This window comes from Mytilus californianus, unplaced genomic scaffold (assembly GCF_021869535.1).
Source record: "Mytilus californianus isolate M0D057914Y unplaced genomic scaffold, xbMytCali1.0.p SCAF_2, whole genome shotgun sequence".
Taxonomy (NCBI): Eukaryota; Metazoa; Mollusca; class Bivalvia; order Mytilida; family Mytilidae; genus Mytilus; species Mytilus californianus.
In genome coordinates, this window is record NW_026262668.1 from 62,842,691 (window position 1) to 62,868,014 (window position 25,324).

A 25,324-nucleotide genomic window follows, 5' to 3' on the forward strand; every position below is an offset into this window, starting at 1 on the left:
TGTTTAACAATGACATCATTGATATTTTTAGAACAGATACTAAATTCATACACCATTACATTTATGTAATTTTCTTCACAAGTATGGTTATACACATACTTATCATTTTGAAACTTGAATATCTAAGTATAAATTTCATTGATAAATTTCTTATATATTTTCATGGATAGGATGTATAGAATGTGCTCAATGCACTTGGTTTTTTTTATCTCAAAAGTAGTGTTTATTTTTCTATCTCAAAAGTAGTGTTTATTTTTCTATCTCAAAAGTAGTGGTAAAGTGAAAAATTAATCTCTATCAAGCTAACAACATTAGGGTTTTGATGGAATTAATACAAAGAACTATTTATAAATTAAATGTGTTATTATATGAAACTCGTTTCCAATCCCATTTCTCATAGATCATTAGTATTTAATAACAGGTGCTTTCCAACCCCCTCCATACAATTAATTCTGGAATAGCCCTTACTAGTATATCAATCAAATAAGTTAAAAAAGAATTTCACAGCAAAATTTCTGTCATTGTAATCAATGTATTGAGAAAATAGATTGAAATAAGTAAATGACATTTTTTACTCATCCACTTACCAATACAACCAGCAGTCAAGTTGTATTTGTTCTCCTGACACATGTCACATCTGGCTCCAACAACACCCACTTTACATGGACAATTACCATTTGGACCACACTGTAAGTCCAATGCTCCTTCAGGGTCACAATTACAAGCTGAAATATTTAAATTGTATTCTTCATTCATACTCTTTATGGTAAAACAATAAGTTCCATATGAAAGTGTGCAAAGTATGTTCCTACTCGTTACTAGATATTTACAAATAAATTTTCAGACCAAATATCAATCAGTCCTCAATACAAAAAGTGAGTAATATGTAAAGAAAGTTGTAAACAGATTAACATACAAACAAACTGATTCACTATTGTATGTTTTAAACATACCTGTACAACCAGCAGATGAGAAGCCAAAGAAGAATCGTTGACATTGGTCACATTTCAGGCCTGTCACACCTACTTTACACTGACATTGACCCGTTCCCTGCTCACATGTATCATCCAATGATCCAATTGGACTGCAATTACATTCTTCACAACCTGCAATCAAATTATTATTAAATCACAAATTTTAAAACATTATTTCAAATTTTGCACTTTACCAAATAGAATTCTGTTGAGAAGGTGTGATTATTCAAAATGTCCAATTTCATCATTTGGTTAATATAAGGTCAATTCATTTCCTGTGTATTAATAAATCAAAAAAACGTTTAACCTTGTCTACATGTTGTGTCAGGCAGACAATTATTACTTTTTCAACAGTAACACCAGTTGTGTTATCAAAAATATACTTGATTAAATTTTTATCATTCTTTAAACTATTTAAATTTGAGATGATGTTATTTTATGTCATAAGTGCGCTTTTTGGGGCATGACATTTATATTAGTATGTTGAGCAAAGGGAAAAATATCTAAACTGTAATAATTTTCATATCCTGACTTAGATATCTACACATTAATAGTAAAATATTTCTGCAAGTAGCCACTATGAAGTTGTCGGTTCAAAAAAGCAGGGATCAAGGTTGCCCATAGAATGTGGAAATGACATAAAAAATCAGTGCATAGTAAAACACTTTTTCTGGAAATGGAGACAAAATGTATCCAGCGTATTGAAAATATATTATCCCTATTTTCAATGAGGTCAACCAAAATTTGTAAATTTCAACTTGCCTGTACCACTGTCTATATTCCAATAACCAGATTGACATTTATCACACTGACGCCCTTCAACATGTGGAAGACATGGACATGATCCAACCACTGGGTCACATGACAATACACCTGCACTGAGCGTGCCTGGAGGATAACAGCTACAAGCTGAAATAAAAATAATCAGAGAAAATTTGATCATAAAATTAAATATGAGTTGGAACTAAACAAATATATGAAGAATAACATTTTGTCCTGAAATTGCAGTAAAATTCTATTTCATAGATCAAAATAACTCTGTCCTAAACTGAAAGACATAAAGGCATGTTTCTTCTCTTATCATCTTACAAACATCATATTAAGTGCCAAATTTCAAATATGCGATTATATGTGTAATGCGAAATCTGTCATGAGGAATTCAATCTAACAGAAGATCATGTTATCCAGAACCAGGTCAGCAAAAATTTCTAAAATGTACAAACCTATTGAATGCAAAATGCCAAACTGAAATAATTATGGTAGTCAAATACTATGGGACGGGGTAATATTCCTACCAATGTAATATATACTGAAATGTAGGAGATTTACTTAATTGATTAGTTAATAACACAAAATATTTTGAGAAATATGTCATATTCAAGATGGCATTACTTTAATAAATAGAACTATGAAAAATATATGTATGTTAAAAAAATTCAATTATAAACTTAATCATGTTAATAATGTGGAAAAAGATTATGATAATGATAATACAAACCTTTACAATCTCCTTTGGTTGGTGCTAGAGCGTCACCATAGTAATTAGGTAAACATTTATTACAATAAAATCCAGCAGTATTGTGGATACATTTCAAACATTCTCCTGATGACCTAAAATATTAACAATAATACAGTTATGTTTTCAATTATTTTATTTCACAGTATTTTTATAATCTACAAATCTATGTAATCAATGATGCTAAAGTTCATCTTGTTCCAATTGTTAGCTCTATAAACCAGATTTTGCAATTAAAATAGTTATTCAGATAAAATACATCATTCAGATTGTGGCAGTTAAAATATTTATCTGGTATACAAATATATGTAATCAATGATTCTAAAGTTCATCTTGTTCCCACAGTTGGCTGTATAAACATAATTTGTTAATCAATATTTTTGTTGAAATAAAACATAACTTTTACTGTGATGAGACAGAAATGTAGGTCATTTAACTGATAAATATTTAATCTGTGATAACAATGTATCGTCTACGAAGTGACCTTTTCAATGTGTAATCTGCATACATTCTTATGCAAATGCATTCTCAAATATTCCGAATACTCTAATAGGTACTTATATGTTATATAAGTAATGTTTATACATAGTTCGATTTTCCTTACACTCAATAGTCATTATTTTAGGATTTTCCCAGGATGTGTGTTTTCTTTACTATTGAGATGAAACAGATTTATTATCATATCTCAATCAGTTAGATGTGAAGTTTATCACATGTTCTTAGTAGGAGGTTTAATTACATCAGTTCCAATACAAATATACATGTCTTGTTGATTAGTGACCACTTGTGGCATTTCACTTCCTTTGTCCTTTGTTTCTTTATACATAAACCTGGGTGCAGTTTTAGCTCCTCCCATTTAGGAGTATCCCATTAAGAAGTTGTGTATTAAAAACCTGTGTATGCTGCCTTGAGTATCCAGTTATTCAAATGCAGATTTAGCAGTTATAAGACTAATCTTTGCTCTAATAGTGTTATAGCTAAAAACTTGCCACCCACCAACCCCTCCTTTCACCTTCAATATTGCCATGACAGGGGAATCAATCTCTGCACAGTTTATAGCAGATTTTATTGATTTTATTGATTTCATTTATGAAATTTTATCACTGGTTGTTTCAAAAATTTCACTCATCCCCAAGAATTTCTGGGGATAAACTGTCAAATTTCAAACAAATGCATTCCAACACCAATTCAACATCAACACTACTAGGCTTCCTCATAGCCTCCTTATAGGCTTCCTCATTGCCTCATTATAGGATTCCTCATAGCCTCATAGGCATGATAGCCTCTAGGTATGATAGCCTCATAGGCTTCCTGATAACCTCACGCATTTATCTGGAACCATCGTTCCAATTGGATTGGTGTGATGTCAAGCCAGGGGTCTATACTTTGCTACTTTTCAGTATGCATATAGCTAGGCTCTTGGTTTAGGCATGGAGCAAAAAATTATAAATTTTAGCTGAGTAGATTCCCCAAGGGCCAAATTAGTGATGAATATATATAAAATAAAAGTTTTATTTCACTTATGATTTATGTTTCATTCAAACATGGATACCACTGGCACTGGCTACGCAATATTTTCCCAGGAGTTTATTTACAAGATAGGTTATAACAGGACTTAAAATTAGGTTGATAATAATGTTGATATGAGCACTAAATCCTTAATTTTACATATCATAAGTTCAAATGGTGAGTTCTGAAAGAAATCAGGAGTAATTAAATTATTTAAATTACTATGAACTCATTATGTGTGACTTTGAGGATTTTGTTCATTGACACATTTATTAGCAAAAGTTGGAATATAGGGCAGAAAGTTACACCAGGCTGGTTTAAATTGTCAGGTCAAAGAAATTTGCAACAAGGTATCAGGTTGGATGTTTACTCAGGTGTTAACACACATTTCCCTATTACATAACAGACTAACACTGACCAAAGAAAAGATACAGTATAAACAACAGACAATCAAAATAAGTGCAACATCACATCAAATATAATTGTAATTTACCCTGAAATATTTACAAAGAATCAGAACACAATGCAAACATGGAACAAATGACAGTTAAACATATTCAGGACCATTTCTGAGAATTTTGTATAAACCCAACATTTATATTAAGTAAATAAACTAAATACAATACCTGAAAACACAAACCTACCCTAAATATTTTCAAAAACAATTACTCTTTGTCTAGAAAGTGTTACCAAATGTCCACTTGAAGCTGTATTAAAATCAAATGATTCAATTTCTGACTAAACCGGTGTATAAATAGAAAGTCTCATGAAACTAGATTAAGGCCATTGAAACACTTACCTGTAATAAACTGCTTCGCTGAGTGCAGCTCAGTACGCCCGCAGAGGTCCAACCCTGAACAGTTGGGGCAAAAATGGACACAATATTCAAGCTTGATACAGGTCTGAATTTGGATTGTAATTAAATATTTGACATATTATAGGTTTCTGAATAAATGTAGTCAAAGAACTTGAAATTGGTTATATGAATTGAATTTATCTTCAATTAAAGATTTCTTGCTGTTGTGCAATATTTAGTAAATCTGTTAGTCAGACTATAAACAAATAAAGTTCAATTTCTTCTCAATGTCATATTAGAAATTTATGAAAATCAATAGGGAGATTACATCAATAGCTATAAATAATTCACTAAAGTTTCATGAGAACTGCTGAAAACATTTTTGAGTTATTGTCCAAAAACTGGAAAATCCCCCCTTTTTTAATGAATAAAACCTCATAACTCAGAAATGTAAAATCTAAAATTTATAAAATTCTAAAGGGAGCTTACATCAACAGATATAAACAATTCTCCAAAGTTTCATGAGAACTGCTGAAAGCATTTTTTAGTTATTGTCGGAAAACTGGGAAATCCCCCTTTTTTTATAAATAAAACCCTGTAACTTGGAAACGTAAAATCTAAAATTTATAAAAATCGAAAGGGAGCTCATGTCAATAGATATAAACAATTCACCAAAATTCCTTGCAAGTTGGTGAAAGCATTCTTGAGTTATTGTTGGAAAACTGGAAAATCCCCCCTTTTTTAATGAATAAAACCCCAAAACTCGGAAACGGTAAATCTGAAATTTATAAAAAACGAAAGGGAGATCACGTCAATAGATATAAACAATTCACCAAAGTTTCATGCATATTGGTTAAAGCTTTTTTGAGTTAATGTCCGACATGTTGACGACGGACGGACGGACAGACGATCAACGGTATACCATAATACGTCCCGTAAACGGGCATATAAAAACCAACCTTAAAAAAATGAAGGATAACTAGCATTTTACGGTACAAATACCTTTCATTCTACTGATTGGAATTGCAATCTTAAAGTGTTATATTTATTAAGAAAATGTGTCAGTTATAATACATGTCCTACCTGTCACAGTTACCAACTGCATTAGTATCAATATTTTCATTACATTTACATCTCTCACAAGGTCTACCAGCTCCATTCAAACCAGTTGGATCACCAAAATAACCATCAAGACAAAACTCACAAAGGTTTCCTGTCAATACACAAAAATATAATCAAATATAAAGCAAATTTACTTTCTACTATAATGTGTTTCTATGAGGATTTGAATAGGTGTAACAGCTATTTACCAGCACTCTGACAAAGGCTTGTAAAATTAATTTACATCCTCAATCTCTTATTGTTGTCTCTGTTTCTGACATCAGAGCTCAGCAAAAATCTTGAGGCTTGTTCAATTTGATATGTCAGCCATTTATCACAATGCAATGTAATTATACATGTTGATATTTGAAATAGTTTACAGAACTTAGGTACAAATGTTGTTTTGATGAATAAAGTTAAATTGAGTACAATGCAGATGCAAAATTTCAGATTTGCTAAATGTTTGCAAGGAAATAAATTTCTGATGAATTCTGTATAAATAGGTAATTATGCCGTTTGCTACAAAAATCATATGTTTAACATTTTAGAAGACCCTTCAAACTTGTATAAAATGTGAAAATGTAATCATATACCTGGTATAGTAACCCCAACAATAGTATGTGAAAAAGTGTCTCAGCTTAAAACAAGCCAGCATGCTTATACAGTTTATGATATGGACAGAGAAATGGGTGAAAATGATTGTTACTGTTTACCTGAAATGCATTTTTCATATTTATCCCATTATACAATCATATTTTAATTCCAAGTCTCTTGAATATACATGTAAATAGCATAAATCAAGACCAGAGTATTTGACTGAATCACAAAAACTGTAAAACAAATATTATCACGAACTAATTTTTTTTTATGACAACCAAAGATTCTTTTATACCTCCTTCTCCTTCTCTACATTGCGTACAAACGACTTCTCCTCCAGGTAGAAGTACACAAGGTCCTCCATCAGGACAAGGACATGGCTGGCAGTCGTTAGCTGTGCCTTCACGGGGATTTCCATAGTAACCTGGGATACAACGCTCACAAAAGTTTCCCTCAGTATTGTGGTTACAGATACAACGACCTGAAATAAAAAATTAAAAATAAGCATCATTACAATTCTTAACACTGGAAAACCTGTCAATTGCAAAAACTGAACTAACCTAAAACCTTTATAAACTGAATTTTTGTATCAGCACATGTATATATATTCTTCAATAATTCAATTTGTGTAAACAAATATCTCCCTGATCAAAATCAAATTTTCTGTCTTGAAGACAGGTTTCACAGTATCTGTACAATGATCTATAGTTTATCATACAGATATGTAAAACAACGTTAAAGGAAATAGATGTTGATCAATATAATTTGTAGAAGCTATTTTTTCAATAATTCATTGAATAAGTAAACTACTGATAATAGGATAAAATAAGAATACAATTTATGTAATAGTGAATCAGCAAAAACACGAAAAGTTGAACAGTTTACATAAAATTAGAAAAAATTAGGTCAATGTCCTACAAATAAAAATATACACATAGATGCACTAAAAAAAAAATTGTCTCACTTTTTGTAAAACATGTACTTAAATTCTGACTATTATAACTGGCCTATTATTAAGCTTACCACTATTTGGTTCACAGCTATCAGAGTGACCAAAACATTCACATGGTACACAATTTGAGAATGGTCCACCATTAACTGGGTCTCTCTTGTACCCGGCAGCACAAGACTCACAAAATTGGCCAACATAACCTTCTGGGCATGTGCACTGTTCTACCCAAGCAGCAACATCTCCACCATTTGATCCCAGTCTTGCTGTCTCCAACACAATATTATCAATAAAACCAACACCTATAATGAATATAAAATATAGCAAATAATTTAAGGTTTCATGAATGTAAATATTTAATTTTCTTAATACTGTACTTTATTTCAATAATACTTTAGTTCTAAGATAACATGTCTGATTTAATGTAACACACAAAAGTCATGTGACAATGTCAGAAATCTATGCAATGTTGGGATCTATACAACATTGTCTGCAAGAAAACATCAAAATATGGGCGATGTCACCTTACGGTATGTTTTCTTCAGGGTGAAGGGGTCAAACTAGAACAGCATGTTCAACTTTTTTCGGTGGAAATCTATTTAAATCATTACATTAGCTTCATTCGCCTGTGTAAAAAACTAGGTTTGTGCGTAGAAAAATATCACATGATTTTTGTTTAGTGGCATTTATAATTTAGAAACTATTGGTAGCCTTTGTAGTAAGTTTCAAAATCAAAACAAAACTTTGTAATCAATCAAATATAGTTTCTCATACCAACTTTGTCCTATTTCATTGACAACACATGTGCCACATTAGTGAACATAACCTACCTCCATAGCTGTATGTAGCTCTGAGTTTTATGGCTGTCAGGTTTGACAAAATTGTCAAGAAATCCTGAGCGTTTATTCTTGGTGTCCACTGATAATTAGGATGTTCATTCAAACGGAATTTATAGTTGTGTGATTCTATTCCAGGCATTTGGTTACCCTGTGTAAAGATTGCTGACGATACTTTCTGTCCAGATCCTTCCAGTACAATATCCACAACAGAGGCTCTTCCCTCTTCCTCCCCTGTACGTAGATCAAAGGACAAGAACTGGTTGTAACTTAATCTCTGGTTTCCCAGATAACGAGCTGCAAAAAATTTGAAAGAATTCTACATTGACTCTAAATTTAAAAAAAATAAAAACAAAGACATAAAATATAAAAAGTAAAGGTCTATTTGTAGTGCAGTATTACTCATCGTTTTTTCAGTCGAAAACTGAAATCTTATTCAAGTAATCAACATAAAAGATCTTTAAGTTAATAACATAAATCATATAAAATGAAATGATTGTCCTTTGGGTGTGCTGAATAGACTGATGCTAAACACATTATTGTCTAATGTTTACCACCAAATATTCAACACAATTACTTGTATATGTTTTAACATCTATTGAGAAATGATTTTTGTTCACTCAATATATTTCTAACTTGCCTGGTGCTATAAAATACACATGTTCATATCCTGTGGAAGACACTCCAAGATTTTGTAAGAAAGCATTAAATTGAGTGTTAATAGCATTATTGGCTCTGTCTGAAGCAGTCCAACGTTGTTTCCCTGAAAAGTTAAAATAAATATTTTGACAAATCAGTAACTTAAATACAAAGACATTATGATTCAGAGCTTTACAACTATGAAAAATAGAACTGGTGGATGAAATAAGAAATTTGGTAAACAGTGAAATTGTGGTAAAATTCATTTAGTTCAGGATTGATTTAATAGAATTCAAACAGTAGAACTTATTTGTATTCCTGCTTTATGATATTATGTTACTATTTTTTATGTTGACATTTCCTTTGGATTGCAAATACAATTTTAAATTCTTTTAAACAAGTTACACTATGACCTGAGATCACCAATATATAACACATGCTACCCATATTTACATATCTTGATATTAATAGGAAAGCCATGTATTGTTGAGAAACTGGGCCATTGTCAAGAACCAAGCCCAGGATGGTAGAGGAGAGAGGTTGTATGTGAGGCTAGCAACCTAACTTTGTCAAAATGACAGATGTGGAAACCACACAACAAGTGGGAATAATGGAAAACCTGAAAATAATTTTGACTCCAAAAATAGGTGTACATTTCTTTTTACTACTGACTCAATCATTTCTGGAAAATGCACCGAATTCCATAGACTGGTTTAGGAGATGTAGACAGGATAGGATGATGCACAGATTGCCAATTTGGGGGTGTAAAAAAATTTGTGAAAAATACAGGTATGACAACTGAATAGTCTGACATTTACTTTTCTATGAAACCATTAATCTTTACTTCTTTATTACTTTTTAACATTATTTTTTTTAATGTATCAAATATGATTAAATATTATATTAATGTAATATCTCTGCACTTCTCAATCAAATAACTTTTAATACAATTTTTAATAATAGTCTTCACATAGTTTTCATAAATTGGTCACAGTGATGAAGATTGTCTTCAATAAATATCAACATGATACATCTAAATGCCAATCTTTAAATTATCTGTTTTGATACTGTCCAGTGTACTATTATTAACACTGGCTTTGTGAGTAACAAAAGAAAAAGTTTTTTTTTCACATACTACAAACCTGTTTCAAAGTCTGTAACAATGTTAGTTGCATAGTAGCCTGTAGAACTGATACAGTCCTGGGAATGTCCATAACAGAAACAGGAAACACATCCAAATGGATTCTTCTCACTCAAACCAAAATATCCTATCTTACACCTAAAAATAAGGACGAAACTCATTACAACCCACCAGAGTAAATGTAAATCATAACTTTTGAAAAAAGTGATTATTATTCTCTCTGATACTAATGCATAAAATACTGTAAATTCAGACCTACATGTGTGCATTTATTATTGCCATTGTTGATATTCAGACAAAATTGTGAGATTAAATAATGCGATGTCTGGAAATATTGATATACATTAGCAATGGTAATTTAAAACTGTGTTCTAAGAAATGAAATACAAATGTACAATTCTGGCCCATTTTTTTTGCAAAAATAAAACATCACACAAAGTTTCTAAATTAACAGTAATAGTTGTGTATAGAGTGTATGGGTTTTGCAAAAAAAGAATATAAGGTCTATAGCTTAATTCATCTCTGAACATAACTGAATATATGTGTTACAATGTGTTATAGTAAGAATGAAACTCTTAGAAAATATCAAATGTATTAAAATTTATTCTGAAATTGCTTTCATGATACATTTGCTATAAGGTAAATAGATATCAGTGAAATGATCACATCATATAAAATTAAATTTAAATTTATTTTCATAAGACTTCATTAACATACGTTAGTATAAAATTACATTTCCACATAGAAAATACATTTACTAAAATTAAGAAATATACAATATCAGGTCAATGTAAAAATAATATCAACTTTTTTGTATGAGGCTTAGAAATTGGGGAAACTAAGCCCTTCAACAATTCCATGCAAAATTGAAATTCTTTCTGACATTGACCTAATATTGTTTTTATACTGCAGCTAAAAATGGCTACATCTATAGTTATGATAATGTTAACACAAAAATAATTGTGAAGAAAAAGTGACATGACATGAAATCAACATTGCACAGAATGCAATTTTGTTACTATATTTGGTAGATAAAGACAACAGGAAATGCTCTAGCTGGAGTATAAAACATGTTTTTACACCAAATGTTTTTACTTACTGGTCACATGCTCTGCCCTCAACATTTTGTTTACAGTCACATTTGCCATCAGCTGGGTTACACCTAGCTAAATTATTCTCACTGCCTGCTACTTCACAGTTACAAGGTCTGAAAGAAAGCATTAACATGTTACACTTATTGTTTAACTTTGTACCTTTTAAGATTTTTATCTGCATGAATCTATGTGATTTTTGTGCTTTGAAAAGAGTCGCATACAAAAATTAGTGTAATATATATACTTTCATACTTATGCTTTATAATTTGAATTCATATGAGTTGCCATTTTTTTGGTGTAGATTTTATTAAATATTTCCTCATGTCTGTAATCTGACATATAAACTGTGGCTTCACAGAAATCGTTATAATAAGAAATGTTGTAATTTAAACGAAGACACCCTTTCATAATTATGGGATGGGTAGTTGGCTACTTCTGGATTATATTTTTATCCTTTGTTTGCAATCTTGACCTGGCCTAGTGTTGTGTGAATACTCTAGCTGGAAACACTGATATCAAGATATCCTTCAATTTGTTTATGCCTTTTTGTATTAAAGATCTTGTCTGATAAATATCTTTGTCATTAGGTCGCTGGTGGAGAGTCTACTCATTTGCAATCATACCACATCTTCTTATTCTTATATCTACCATAAATTGTTTCTTTTTTATTTTACTTTATGCAAACCATCTGACTTAATATACATATAGGGGTAATTGATAAATAACTCCTGTTATAGTTTTTTTATGACAAAAATGAACAAAGTTTTTTATGTAGTATAAAAAAAGTTCCTTCTAACATTGTTAAACCAAATTCAGACACCATTTTTTAGTATATTTCCTGGATCTTATTTTGTTTTCAGAATGAAATATAAATAAATAAAAAAGTTACATGGAGATATGTCTCACTTGTATTACTTGATTTCAAATTTTATAATTGTTGAACCTGCCGGTACCTAAGTCTCACTATCATCTCCACTCCTTTTGTGATAGGTATGAAAATAAAACCAAACAAGAATGTGCCCATAGTACATGGATGCCCCACTCGCACTATCATTTTCTATGTTCATTGGACCGTGAAATTGATTTGATTTGATTTGATTTTTGGTGTTTTAACGCCACTTTTAAGCACCGCTTTTGGGCTATTTCGTGGCTGCCAGTTTTTATTGGTGGAGGAAGCCGAAGTACCCGGGGAAAACCACCGACCTTCGATAGGAAAACTGACAATCCTAGTCAATTAAGATGGAGTTGAGTGCACCCGCACGAGCGGGTTCGAACTCACAACTTCAGTGTTGACTGGCTAGTGATTACAGTAGTAACTACTTAAACCACTCGGCCACCGAGGCCCCCGTGAAATTGAGGTCAACTCTCTAATTTGGCATTAAAATTAGAAAGATCATATCATAGTGAACATGTGTACTAAGTTTAAGTTGATTGGACTTCAACTTCATCAAAAACTACCTTGACAAAAAACTTTAACTTGAAGCGGGACAGACGGACGAAGGGACGAAAAATAGACCGAAAAACATAATGCCCGTCTACTATCGTAGGTGGGGCATAAAAACAGAACTCTTGGCTTAATCTTTTCTGCCCATCAGTTATAGCAAAGAGAAATATTTTGAAGTGTTTCCATAGAATCTTTCCTAACATTTTATTGTAAGAACTTACTGACATCCGTAGGGACCAAAGTCATAGTGGTTGTTCTCACAGCGGTCACATTTATCTCCTATCACACCTGGCTTACATCGACATTTACCATTGTTTTCACACTGTAGATTCTCTGAACCTGCAAAACAAAGTCACCCTGGATAGACTAAAAAATAATAATTGAAAATAATACAAAACACCCCTAAAAATCAATCAAAACTGAAAAGGATAGACACATTATTCTGGACACTCTCCAATTAAACAATGTCATTTTTTCCCATGCATGTAAAACTGTAATGCTCGTTGAAACATGATTGAAGGCTGCTTAACGTTCAGCTGAATACATTGAATGCACATTAAGTATAATAACATGTAAATGACACATGAATAGACCCTGCTTTGCACTAGACTGAGATTCGTGTGCCGTCTCACAATGCGACAGACAGTCTGCAGGACTTGTTTACTTAAAGCCAACCAGTGTCCTATTACTGCTTCATTCATAAAATCTTTCTTTATCTTTTTTATATCATTACCTGTAGGGTTACATTGACATGGTGTGCAATATCTATCAGGATTTCGTTCGTAATGATTTTCTTTACATCTCTCACAATTTGATCCATCAGTGTTGTCACGGCAATCTATACAGTGACCTCCATGACCTGTCCGGTTATACTGTTCCTCATCAAAGTAACATGTATCTGCTTTACCATTGCAATCACAGGCTGCAAAATAACAAGGTCAATGTCAGACTATGTTTTGAATATGGAATTACATCTCTTAGATTTTACACCAAGATAGCAAACTAACTTACTGTTTTATTTAGAAAACATTTAATCAGAGTAACACAAACTTTTTGTCAGTAAACTAGTTAAATGAAAAACAACATCTGTACTATAAATATATATTATATAATGCTAAAGGTATGTTATAAATTTTAAAAAGATTTTAAAATTATATTCAGGTAAACCCACATTATTATGCATGTGACTATTTTATGACTATTGAACTTTCTTTCTTTAAAAAAAACAACATAAAATTAAATTTCATTTAAATAATCCTTTTTTATTAAATGTTTACAAGGACTCTTAATTTCTAATAAAAGTTTACCCTCTCTTATACTGCAATGTAATACCATCAGTTTACTGTAAAGTATTATTACTGTACAGTCTATAGACTCACCCAATTAAGAAACAAGTTTGTAACTTTATTTGCTTTTTAAATGGTATGTTATATGATAGGAATTTCAATATCAGGTACACTAAAGATCATAAAGTTAAGTACACCAACACCTTATTTCACAACCATGCTTACAAGTTATAAGACTAAATAAAAACATTATTCATAAGTGTATCATTATACTTATGAAGATCTAGCACAATACATACAAATATTATCAGAATATCTATTAAATTCATTTTTATGTTAAAATTTATGCTGTCTATTTTTTATTTAATTAACAAGTTCTGAAATTTAGGCTTCAACATAAATTACAAGACAAAACATTTCATTATTTTTTTTATCAGCATTAATACATCATTAGTTTGAAAAGCATATCATATTGGGATTTTTTTTTACACAAAGTAAATATTTTCACAACAAATTTAGACTCATTAATAAATATTCAATGGAAATATTTCAAATATTTCAAAATTAATCCTACTTTGTAAAGGCAGAGCTGATAATCAGCATTTTTTTAATATGTCAGTTGGCCAACTTAAATCATACAAAAATATAAAAAAAAACTTTTAAATTTCTTAAACCATCTACACTGGTTGCTGTTAAAAACCAAAGAATCCCTGGAACCAGACCTTTAACATGAAAGAGACTGATAAATATGTATACTATACCTTATACATGATATACATCTGATGGCATGAAAAGATGAAATAGAATCTAAGATATATAGAAGTTCTACTAATTAGAAAAATTTAAATGAACTTTAACTAAAGGATTGATAATTCCATAAACATGTATGTTACTGGTTATGATAGATAAAGCACTACAAAGCATTAATTAAAATATTGATAAAAGATATAATTAATCTATTCCAACCAATTTCCAAGTAGCATACATTTTTTTTAAAATTTTTAGTCATTCTAAATAATAATCCTGGAATAATTAGCTTGATTGTCTACTGGGCTATTGCATTAGACTACTAGCTAAATTTCTACTAATGATTTCATTTAAACTCTATACAAATAAACCTAGTATATCAACACAACTTAGTACTTATATCCATACCTAAACATTCAAAAGCAGCATCTTGTGAAGCTCTGGCCCATGGTCTGTCATTAAAATTAGCTTCACATTTCTCACAATTGTCCCCAGTAGTGCGATGTTCACAGTTACACATCAAATCACCATCAGTTTTAAATGAGCAAGACTTGGCATGTCCATTACATTTACACCTGTTACATGTGTAATAATGTGTATTGTTACATGTAGTTAATGATATGGTCAAATCAACAAGTTATGATAAATGCATCTAATTTTTAGCTATTTTTCATAGTATTTTTTTGTAATCTTTCATTTGCTAATTTTCTTGCTACTGCTGTTTAGAGGAAAATGATCTCAAAATCATATCATTACCCCTCCTATCCTAAACTGACAAGTTCAATAAACTGCTTCGCTGAGTGCAGCTAGATACGCCCGCAGAGGTCCAACCCTGAACAGTTGGGGCAAAAATGGACACAATATTCAAGCTTGATTCAGATCTGAATTTGGATTGTAATTAAATATTTGACATATTATAGGTTTCTGAATAAATATAGTCAAAGAACTTGAAATTGGTTATATGAATTGAATTTATATTCAATTAAAGATTTCTTGCTGTTGTGCAATAGTCCCCAATACTTAGTAAATCTGTTGTCAGACTATAAACAAATAAAGTTCAATTAATTCTCAATGTCATATTAGAAATTTATGGAAATAAAAAGGGAGCTTACATCAATAGATATAAACAATTCACCAAAGTTTCATGAGAATTGGTGACAGCATTTTTGAGTTATTGTCCGAAAACTGGAAAATCACCCCTTTTTTTAATGAATAAAACCCCATAACTCAGAAATGTAAAATGTAAAATTTATAAAATTCTAAAGGGAGCTTACATCAATACATACAAACAATTCACCAAAGTTTCATACGAATTGCTGAAAGAATTTTTGAGTTTTTGTCCGAAAACTGGAAAATCCCCCCTTTTTTTATGAATAAAACCCTGTAACTCAGAAACGTAAATTTAAAATTTATAAAAATCAAAAGGGAGCTCATGTCAACAGATATAAACAATTCACCACAATTTCTTGCAAGTTGGTGAAAGCCTTCTTGACTTATTGTCCGAAAACTGGAAAATCCCCCTTTTTTTAATGAATAAAACCCCATAACTCGGAAATGTAAAATCTAAATTTTATAAAAAACGAAAGGGAGCTCACGTCAATAGATATATACAATTCACCAAAGTTTTATGCAAATTGGTTAAATCATTTTTTGAGTTAATGTCCGACATGTTGACGACGGACAGACGGACGGACAGACTGACAACGGTATACCATAATACGTCCCGTAAACGGGCGTATAAAAACAGCAAAATTTGTCTGGTTATCCATATCTGTTCATTTTCTTAACTTGTCATGTTTTTCTTTTCAATTGGGCTTCATGAGAAGTAAAATTATTCTTCAATGACTGTGTCACAATTTTTAATAGGACCACCTGTTGTGATGTGGTCCATCTTGAACTTGCAGTGAGATTTGGGATTAATCATTGATTTGTGGAAAGATCTCATCTTGAACTTCTTAAGTTTGGGATTTATCACTGATTTGTAGAAAGAGCTCATCTTGAACTTACTCTTGAGGTTTGGATTTATCAGTGATTTGTGGAAAGTGTTCATCCTGGACTTGCTTTAGGTTTTGGATTTATCACTGATTAGTGGAAAGAGCTCATCTTAAACTTGCTCTGATGTTTGGGATTTATCATTGACTTGTGGAAAGAGCTCATCTTAAACTTGATCTGAGGTTTGCGATTTATCACTGATTTGTAGAAAGAGCTCATCTTCAACTTGATCTGAGGTTTGGGATTTATCACTGATTTGTGGAAAGAGCTCATCTTAAACTTGCTCTGAGGTTTGGGATTAATCAATGATTTGTCGAAAGAGCATATCTTGAACTTGATCAGAGGTTTGGGATTTATCACTGATTTTTGGAAAGAGCTCATCTTCAACTTGCTCTGAGGTTTGGGATTTATCTCTGATTTGTGGAAAGAGCATATCTTGAACTTGATCAGAGGTTTGGGATTTATCACTGATTTTTGGAAAGAGCTCATCTTAAACTTTCTCTGATGTTTGGGATTTATCACTGATTTGTGGAAACAGCTTAACTTGAACTTGCTTTGGTGTTTGGGATTTCATACAGATTTGTAACTGGGACCATGAAGGATGGATAGATGTTGGATATCCAAATGCATACAGTGACTCATAGTTTTTAACTTCTAAGTCATATGGTCTCTGGTGGAGAGTTGTCTCATTGGTAATCATACCGCATCTTCTTATTTCAATAAAGCAACACTGGCTGCTTGAAGGAAAAATTTACCTAGCACCAACAGCAAGATCAGATATAGCATAGAAGTATGACTTCAACACTCTGGCATCTCCAAATACTTCATCACCAAAGGTATTTAATCTGGTTAGACTGATCTTTATTGAAGATGCTGTTACCCAATCCTAAAAATAATATAACACTGAGAGTAAATCATACATAGCCCTGTGAAAGATATTTTTCCAGTAACCATATAGCAAATTACTGACCACATGCAACTTCTGACTGTCTAACATTTAAAAAATAAATGGAAAATGAGTCCCTAGGGACACAGATGATGCCCCAGCTTGCATACAACATTATAAAGGGACATAACTCAAAAACAATAAAAGTGACGCTACCCAAATTTGTACTAGATCTGAGATTTGTGGTAATAAGTATTGTGTATAGGTTTCATAATGTTTGGTTGGGGCAAACTTAAGTTACAGAACGGAAACTAAAATTTTTGCAATATTTCGATTTATAAAGGGGCATAACTCAATAATGATTAAAGTGACGCCTCCAAAGTTCTACTTGATCTGTGTTTTGTGGTAATGAGCATTGTGTATATGTTTCATAACATTTGGTTGAGGCAACTTAAGTAAGAAAACGGAAACTAAAAATTTTGCTTTTTTTTGCCATTCATAAAGGGGCATAACTCGAGAATGGTTAAAGTGAACCCACCAAAATTCAAACTTGATCTGTGTTTTGTCGTAATAAGCATTGTGTATAAGTTTCATATTACATTAGGTAGAGGCAAACTTAAGTTAGAGAACGGAAACTAAAAATTTTGTAATTTTTTCATTTATAAAGGGGCATATATAACTCTAGAACGGTTAGAGTGACGCTACCAAAATTCAAACTTGATCTGTATTATGTAGTAATAAGCATTGTGTATAAGTTTCATAACATTTGGTTGAGGCAAACTTTAGTTAGAAAACGGAAACTAAATATTTTGGAATTTTTCCATTAATAAAGGGGCATAACTCTAGAACGGTTAAAGTGACGCCACCAAAATTCAAACATGATCTGTATTTTGTGGTAATAAGCATTGTGTATAAGTTTCATAACATTTGGTTGAGGAAAACTCAAGTTAGAGAACAGAAACCAATTTTGGGACGTCCGTCTGTACAGACAAGGGTAAAACTTAATGCCCCTTCTGCTACGGTGGGGACATAAAAATTAGAAAACTAGTGAATTTATAAATCAACTAGTAGGGTCTAATAATTTTGGTTATGCTGGAGAATATGCAAATGAATATGCAAATTTGGCTGACGCTGAAAATTGAGGGCTGTATTTTGAGAAGGAATACAGCAAATATAACTGAATTCTGCTCATGAAGGCCACTTGTTTGCTTTGGTTCTTCGACATACAGCAGTTATTAATCATACTAATGGACTTGGGCCTGTTAGCAATCCTGGTCAAAAATATATCTTTAAATACAGAATAGCCTCCGACTTAAAAATCCACCAACTAACCACTTCTGACTGCTATTTACATGATTTACATATCAGTCATGTTCAGAGAAAAACAGCAGACTCTTACTGTCAGTTAAGTGATCTACATTTGTAGTTTTATCTTATAAAACACTATCTAATGTACAAAATAAAACAAATGTCAAGATACACATGGGATACAGAGTATGATTTTTAAGTATTGCATCAAAATTTGTATCTGCACCTTATATTCTTTCAATGAAATAAACCCATCAGATTGACCATGTGGAAAAAAAATATATATACAAACATGAGGTTTGTTGTTGTCAGAAATAAGATGTAAAAAAATCCAATAATAAAATAATTTGAACAATATTGGTTTTTCTTAATTCTTCTACATTGTGTGCTGACTTTTTAAAATGTCAGTGTCATAAGAAACCAAAACAACATATTTTGTTCCAATGCTCTATTGGAATAATTAGGTCTACTAGAAAAATTTACCCATCTGATGCCAACATAAACATTTCTTTGATATTGATAATCAGACAAAAATTATTGCTGAACAATAATGCAATGGACTGAAACTGGCTCAATATATATAATGATATAGGTCATTGCACTTCACAGTAAGTAATTATTAGTGAAGTTTGCTAGGAATTTCTAGATAAGAAGATTCATGAGAAAAACATTTTTTTCTTTACAGTGGGATTATTTTATATAAAAGGCTTGTATTGCTATAACACTGAAATCTAACTAATCAATTGTTTGGATACCTTTAAAATAGAAGTTTTTGACATTTAAAATTGGAACTATACCTATACCAATGCAACTAAATCTTATCAATTCTTCTATTGCTAATAGGGCAAATGGAACGAACTTTTAATAGGAATTTAATTTTCTTTTAAAGTTAGAGGGAATATTTACTTTGCATGATTATGATAACTAAAGGCAAAAATACAATTCAACAAATTCTTGTGTTCCTTAGCTACATCAAAACTTGATATGCTTAAAGTAAACAACTATTACTTTTTGAAGACTTTGATTTTTTAATACTCAATAATCTCAAAACTTTATCTTAAGTTCGTAAAAAAAACTTTGATGTAACACTCAGGCCTATTATGTTGGTAAAAGAACTTTGTTAAGTCCATGATGTCAATTTCAACATTAGGGGCAGTCCAATCACAATGATAATTTCGGTACTCAATAAGCTGTGAGAAAAATCTGTTGAAAGATTATGTAAATGGAAGGTATATTTCAAATTTGAAAGTGATATGGTTATCATCAGGTTGAGTCTGTATGGTGGAAATACTTCAACATATGAAAAAGTACATCATCAATAGGAATATTTCATTCTGTTGAAATCTGTACACATGGAGGTGAGGGTTATATAATCAGTGTTAAATCTGGTAACATCAGCTAATTATAATCATGACTGATAAAACAATTTAATTTTGGCAACATCAGCTTTTTTCCACACATGTTGAAATAAAATAGGTAAACAATGATTATTATAGCAGAAGTACATGTATAATCAGCACTCATATGTGAATGACCTTGATAAAAAGAAAACTTTGTATGCAGCATACTAACAACTGATTAAACATTCAATGTGGTGTAAGTCATATAATCATATAACCATTCAAAGTTGTGTAATAAATCTGAAACCATTCAATCTAAATATTATCTGACATACAAATCATGTCAGACCCATTCATAACTTGCAAAACTGTAGAATTGACATGGGTTGACACAATATCTCAGACATTAATTTTTACAGATCTTATTGTGTCAAGGTCTCTGATTTCTTTGACAAACTGTCTAACGTGTCTAAAGATAAATTTTGAAAGGCTTTATGCAATGCCAACTTAAATCTATAAAATTCTAGATGAAAGATATAATTCAAACCAAAGTGCAATAGTATGACCTTGAATTAAAATTTGAATTGTGTATAAGCCAGATGCACAACTTGTAGTTTAAATACATATAGAAATTTATAACAGGTGCGTGTATGATAAACATAGAATAAATGTACCAATGTGAATGTTTTACAAAAATATAACAAATTTAAATATTTGCATGTGTTAGTCCTAAAAAAGGAAATACTAAGTATCATGTTGTCTTAAGTTATATTTTTTTTTTACTTTTTTGTTTTTTCATGTTTTGAAAGAATAGAGTTGAGAGTGGATGATTGTTGACCTGGACTTGGGGCAATGTAGAGCTTGGCATATGCAATAATGGTATCAACACTTTTATTGATGAAGACCATATGTTGACCTCAAGATGTCTAATTTGCTTTAATAATGTTTTAGGGTTACTTCATTGATGACTCAGATGTATTCCCCACAACTCTTCTTTTAAAGATGAAACTTTTACTATTTACTGGTATATATCAGAGACAATACTTCACATTTTTCTACATTTTGTATTTGAAATATGCATATTTGGTTATATTTTCATCCAGGACGTGACTGCATATTTATACATCCTGTGCAGCCAAACAGATGCCTCACTTTGGCAAGAGTTTTAGAGCCAGTCAGAAGAAGACCAAAAGTGACAATAATTCTATACCCTAGTCAGTCTTAGGGTGTTTTCATTTTCAGATGGAATAGATATCTGTAGGTATATTATGAGTGAAACCTTTCAATACATAGTCACCTCACCAAAACTATAAAAACTGGATTTTCTGAGTTAAATTCAGATGTTTCTTTTAATTGACAATGAGTATCAATCATGTGAGGAGACTAGTAAAACAATTGTAGCTGCTTTTTAACAGTAGGATCAACATAACTTTCAGTAAACATGAAGTAGATTACAAAAAATCATTTTTGACATGTCTGATGCAGGTCATAAATTTATAATTTCCATGTTTGACATTCTTTTCATATTCAACTAACTGTTAAATGTTATGCTTGATGTTTACATTATTATAGATGTAAAATCGAGTTGTTTATGTTTGTCATGTATGTTATATTATGAGGTGATCATATGGTGTGATCCAAATTCATAAAGTGTGATGTAATCAATTTGACATTTAATTTTTCACCACAAACTGAAAGTCTCAAATTACCACATTTACATTCAAATGGCTTCTGTGTATTTATTATCGTTTTGTCAAATTTTACCTCAACTTAACCAACTTTTTGTCAAATTTTACCTCAACTTAACCAACATTTTGTTAAATTTTCCCTCAACTTAACCAACATTTTGTCACATTTTCCCTCAAATTAACCAACAAGATACATGTAGATAGGCTCAGTAGACCCATCTCAAACCTCAGCATATTTGTTTGAACCAATCATCTTTATATCGAAATCTACATCTACATGTACATGTATATGTAGTTTATCAATACATCAACCTATTTTTTAAACTAATAAAAGTTGTGGAGTTTACATGTACCGGTAGCTTATCAAAAAATTTGCTCAACATATTCATTATTAATATATACAAATCAGTGTTCAAAATTTAGGTCAGTTTTTGGTGGAGTTTGTGTTGCTCAGCCTTTAGTGTTTTGTGTACTGTTGTTTGTCTTTTGGTCATTTTCGCTTTTTGCCATGGCACTGTCAGTTTGTTTTTGTTTTTGACTTTGAAATTGATTGTCCCTTTGGTATCTTTGGCTTCTCTTTAACATTCTTTATTTTAATTTTTCACAAAACTGATGATATATTGTCTCCATTTTAAAACACATCTGCAACTTCGTCAATCTTACTGTCCTGTGTTGAAAGAAAAACTATTTCATAATACCAAACTAATGGTAACAACTACATTAAAATTTCTAATATATATGTAACGGAAAACCAATTCACATTTGCCAACAAACCACTGACTGCCCACATTTAGCCGATCTTGAGAGTTTATAAGTGCAATCTACTCTGGGTTAAGTGAACCACAAAGATCTATGTAAGTTTTAATTTCCTCCAATACACAAAAGATAGATTGATGAGTCTGGCTTCTGGCATTTCCTTCACTATATCTTAGACTTTATTAGCTGTGAATTCACAGAGAAATACTGACATATTTAACATGTTATGTGTGTCCTGTTCATAAAATCTTAATTATTTCATCTCATGATTAACCAGAATCTGACTAATAATAACCTATCAAGATCATGTTCCATTTTTATCTACAGAAGCTACAATTATTCAGGCTCTACAAGGATTTTCTAAAATATTCTTATCCAAAAGGTCATTCTCCAGCAAATTACTATGCCATAAAACAGTGTATTGTACAACAAGGTAGCCAAGTTTAAAGTCCTGTATGAAGTTCAATAGTCGAATTTTAAGAATTCTATTTATGGTTGTGGGTCTTTTTAGTATGTCACTTTCCTATGATATTTGATAAGCTATAAATAATCTATATTTAAAATGAGATTAATGTGTCTGTACATACAAACCAAAGGATACTTGACACAGTCAACACAAAACTATTGTCAATAAAGAACACTTGTCATACCACACAAATACCCAATGATAAACATGGGTCTATGGGGTGTAATGTCATCAACGAGCTCACTGTACCTACATCAATAATCATGTGGTCAACACAGACTTTATTTCTCAAGTGAAGCCCAGCAAGTATGAAAGTGTCAACACAGTGTCAAAACCCTACTTGACAAACTACCGATAGTCAAAAAGACCTACTCAAATTGAAGGACGGTTTCTACATGTATTCTCTATCCTAACAGATTTTCCTTTGATTCAAGAAGGTCTGGATGGGGTTTAAAGAGTAGAGAATAATAGCAAAGTACACACAATAAAGGGCAAAAAAAAATATTAAGGTATTCTCACGCATATGTAAATTATAAACTACTATATATTTTTAACCAGAACTATAGATATTAGTAGGGATACCAGAAATATCTGTACATAAATTTAAATTTTTTTACCTGTAAAACAAGACTATTTTCATATTCAAAAGCACTAGGTCGTCCTTCCAGGGTACTAAATGGTACACTACCACCAGTTAATGGTGAAATATCACTATATTCATCTGTACATATAGCATTAGCCTCATTCTCTGAAGTTATTATTCCTCGTCTTGGTAAATTGTATGTCCTCTCACATGATGCACTGTAGAACTGCCATGGTATCCATGGATCACTGTCAGTCTTTCTTTTATAAATAGCAAAACTTTCTGGTCTTGGAGAGTAGAACTTAAGTCTAATGTATGTAACTTCATATTGTTTTTCTAAAAAAGCAAAAACAAACATAAACTTTCAATGTTTCAAAGACATAGACAATGTAACTTTACCTTTTCTGAGGAGATATACTTTTTATATACAAATCTAGCATGATATATATTTTGTCCTAGAGCTAAAGTTTGTTGCCTTTCTTCATGGTGCTTCTGAGACTTCATGCAAGCACCTGTACCTTGAGATATTCACAATCCTTGTACCTTGACTATCTTGACAGCATAATAATTCCTCAGAAACTATCATCAGAAGCTAATTAATATTCCATGCAGGTGGGGATCCAGGATTTAAAAAAGGGGGAGGGGGTCGAGGAAAGACAACATTAGTAGTGGAACTTGCAAAAGTCTATGCATTTACCATTTATGTAGTTTCAAAAAGGATGTATGGTTCCCCTGCCCCCACTAAATCTATCACACCTGCTCTAAACAAATCATAGTGCATGAAGTTGCTTTTATGATTTATTCCTCATATAGACACTTTTGCCCTAGATTCAGATCCCATATATAACTAACTTTACACACAAACATGTAAATATAAAATAAAATGCCAAATACATTATCATTAATAAACTAATAAATTTCAAAAAATTTAACAATTATAATATATTAGTAAGTGCAAAAAGACTCAAAGTCAAAGTCGAGTTTTAATTATTACCTGTACAGTGCACAGTGTACATGTACATAATACGAAAAAAATGACAGTAAGTAAATAATTGAACCATCAAAATGAGGTTAATTTCATAATGCATGCCAGACAGAAACTTACGACCATGTAAGACATTCAAATGCAAAATACAACTTGGATAATGGATATATATAACTTTTCTTAAGTTCTGGTTTTTTAAGCTTTATTCAATTACTTAACACCGACACAGCTGTTGTCATCAGGATAAGTATATATATATCTTACCATGGAAGTAATGATCTTACATTCTGTGACTTTTGTCGCTGGCAAGAAGAATTATGTATAATGTAATGAACATGCATTCTTGTTACATCATTCAGTACTTACAATGTAACAAATGTGTCAGGTAGCTTATACTTTAAGTAATCTGTAACTTGCAAATGACACAATATTGCATAATAGAAAAACAAAGGATATAGGGTATCCAGCCAGGACACAAAATCAGTACATGCACAGCAAAAAATACACAAAAAGAGAAGGAAAAGTGCTTTTATTGCTGTTCTTCATCTCAAAATCACAGTGAGGCCTTCAACAGAGCAAAAAAAAAAATGAATAAATGTGGATTGTGTCCACATGTGGACACAGATGATGCCCCCGCTTGCATATCATATAGTTATAAAGGGACATAACTGAAGAACGGTAAAAGTGACGC

The 25,324-nt window shown here is 31.4% G+C and overlaps 1 protein-coding gene across 1 annotated transcript in view; it reads right to left on the minus strand.

Annotated features, from left to right (window-relative positions):
• The window catches only part of LOC127730186 (laminin subunit gamma-1-like), a 46,598-nt gene that overhangs the window by 15,274 nt on the left and 6,000 nt on the right, over nt 1-25,324 (minus strand). Inside the window, exons 2-17 of the mRNA XM_052238460.1 lie at nt 23,683-23,984; nt 17,377-17,507; nt 15,038-15,204; nt 13,330-13,518; nt 12,818-12,935; nt 11,158-11,265; nt 10,060-10,196; nt 8,919-9,041; nt 8,273-8,575; nt 7,517-7,744; nt 6,789-6,974; nt 5,879-6,008; nt 2,473-2,585; nt 1,737-1,883; nt 954-1,106; nt 588-725 (exon numbers count right to left, since the gene is read on the minus strand). Coding sequence (XP_052094420.1) covers nt 588-725; nt 954-1,106; nt 1,737-1,883; nt 2,473-2,585; nt 5,879-6,008; nt 6,789-6,974; nt 7,517-7,744; nt 8,273-8,575; nt 8,919-9,041; nt 10,060-10,196; nt 11,158-11,265; nt 12,818-12,935; nt 13,330-13,518; nt 15,038-15,204; nt 17,377-17,507; nt 23,683-23,984 — 2,673 coding nt within the window. The remainder of the gene's footprint in view (nt 1-587; nt 726-953; nt 1,107-1,736; nt 1,884-2,472; nt 2,586-5,878; nt 6,009-6,788; nt 6,975-7,516; nt 7,745-8,272; nt 8,576-8,918; nt 9,042-10,059; nt 10,197-11,157; nt 11,266-12,817; nt 12,936-13,329; nt 13,519-15,037; nt 15,205-17,376; nt 17,508-23,682; nt 23,985-25,324) is intronic.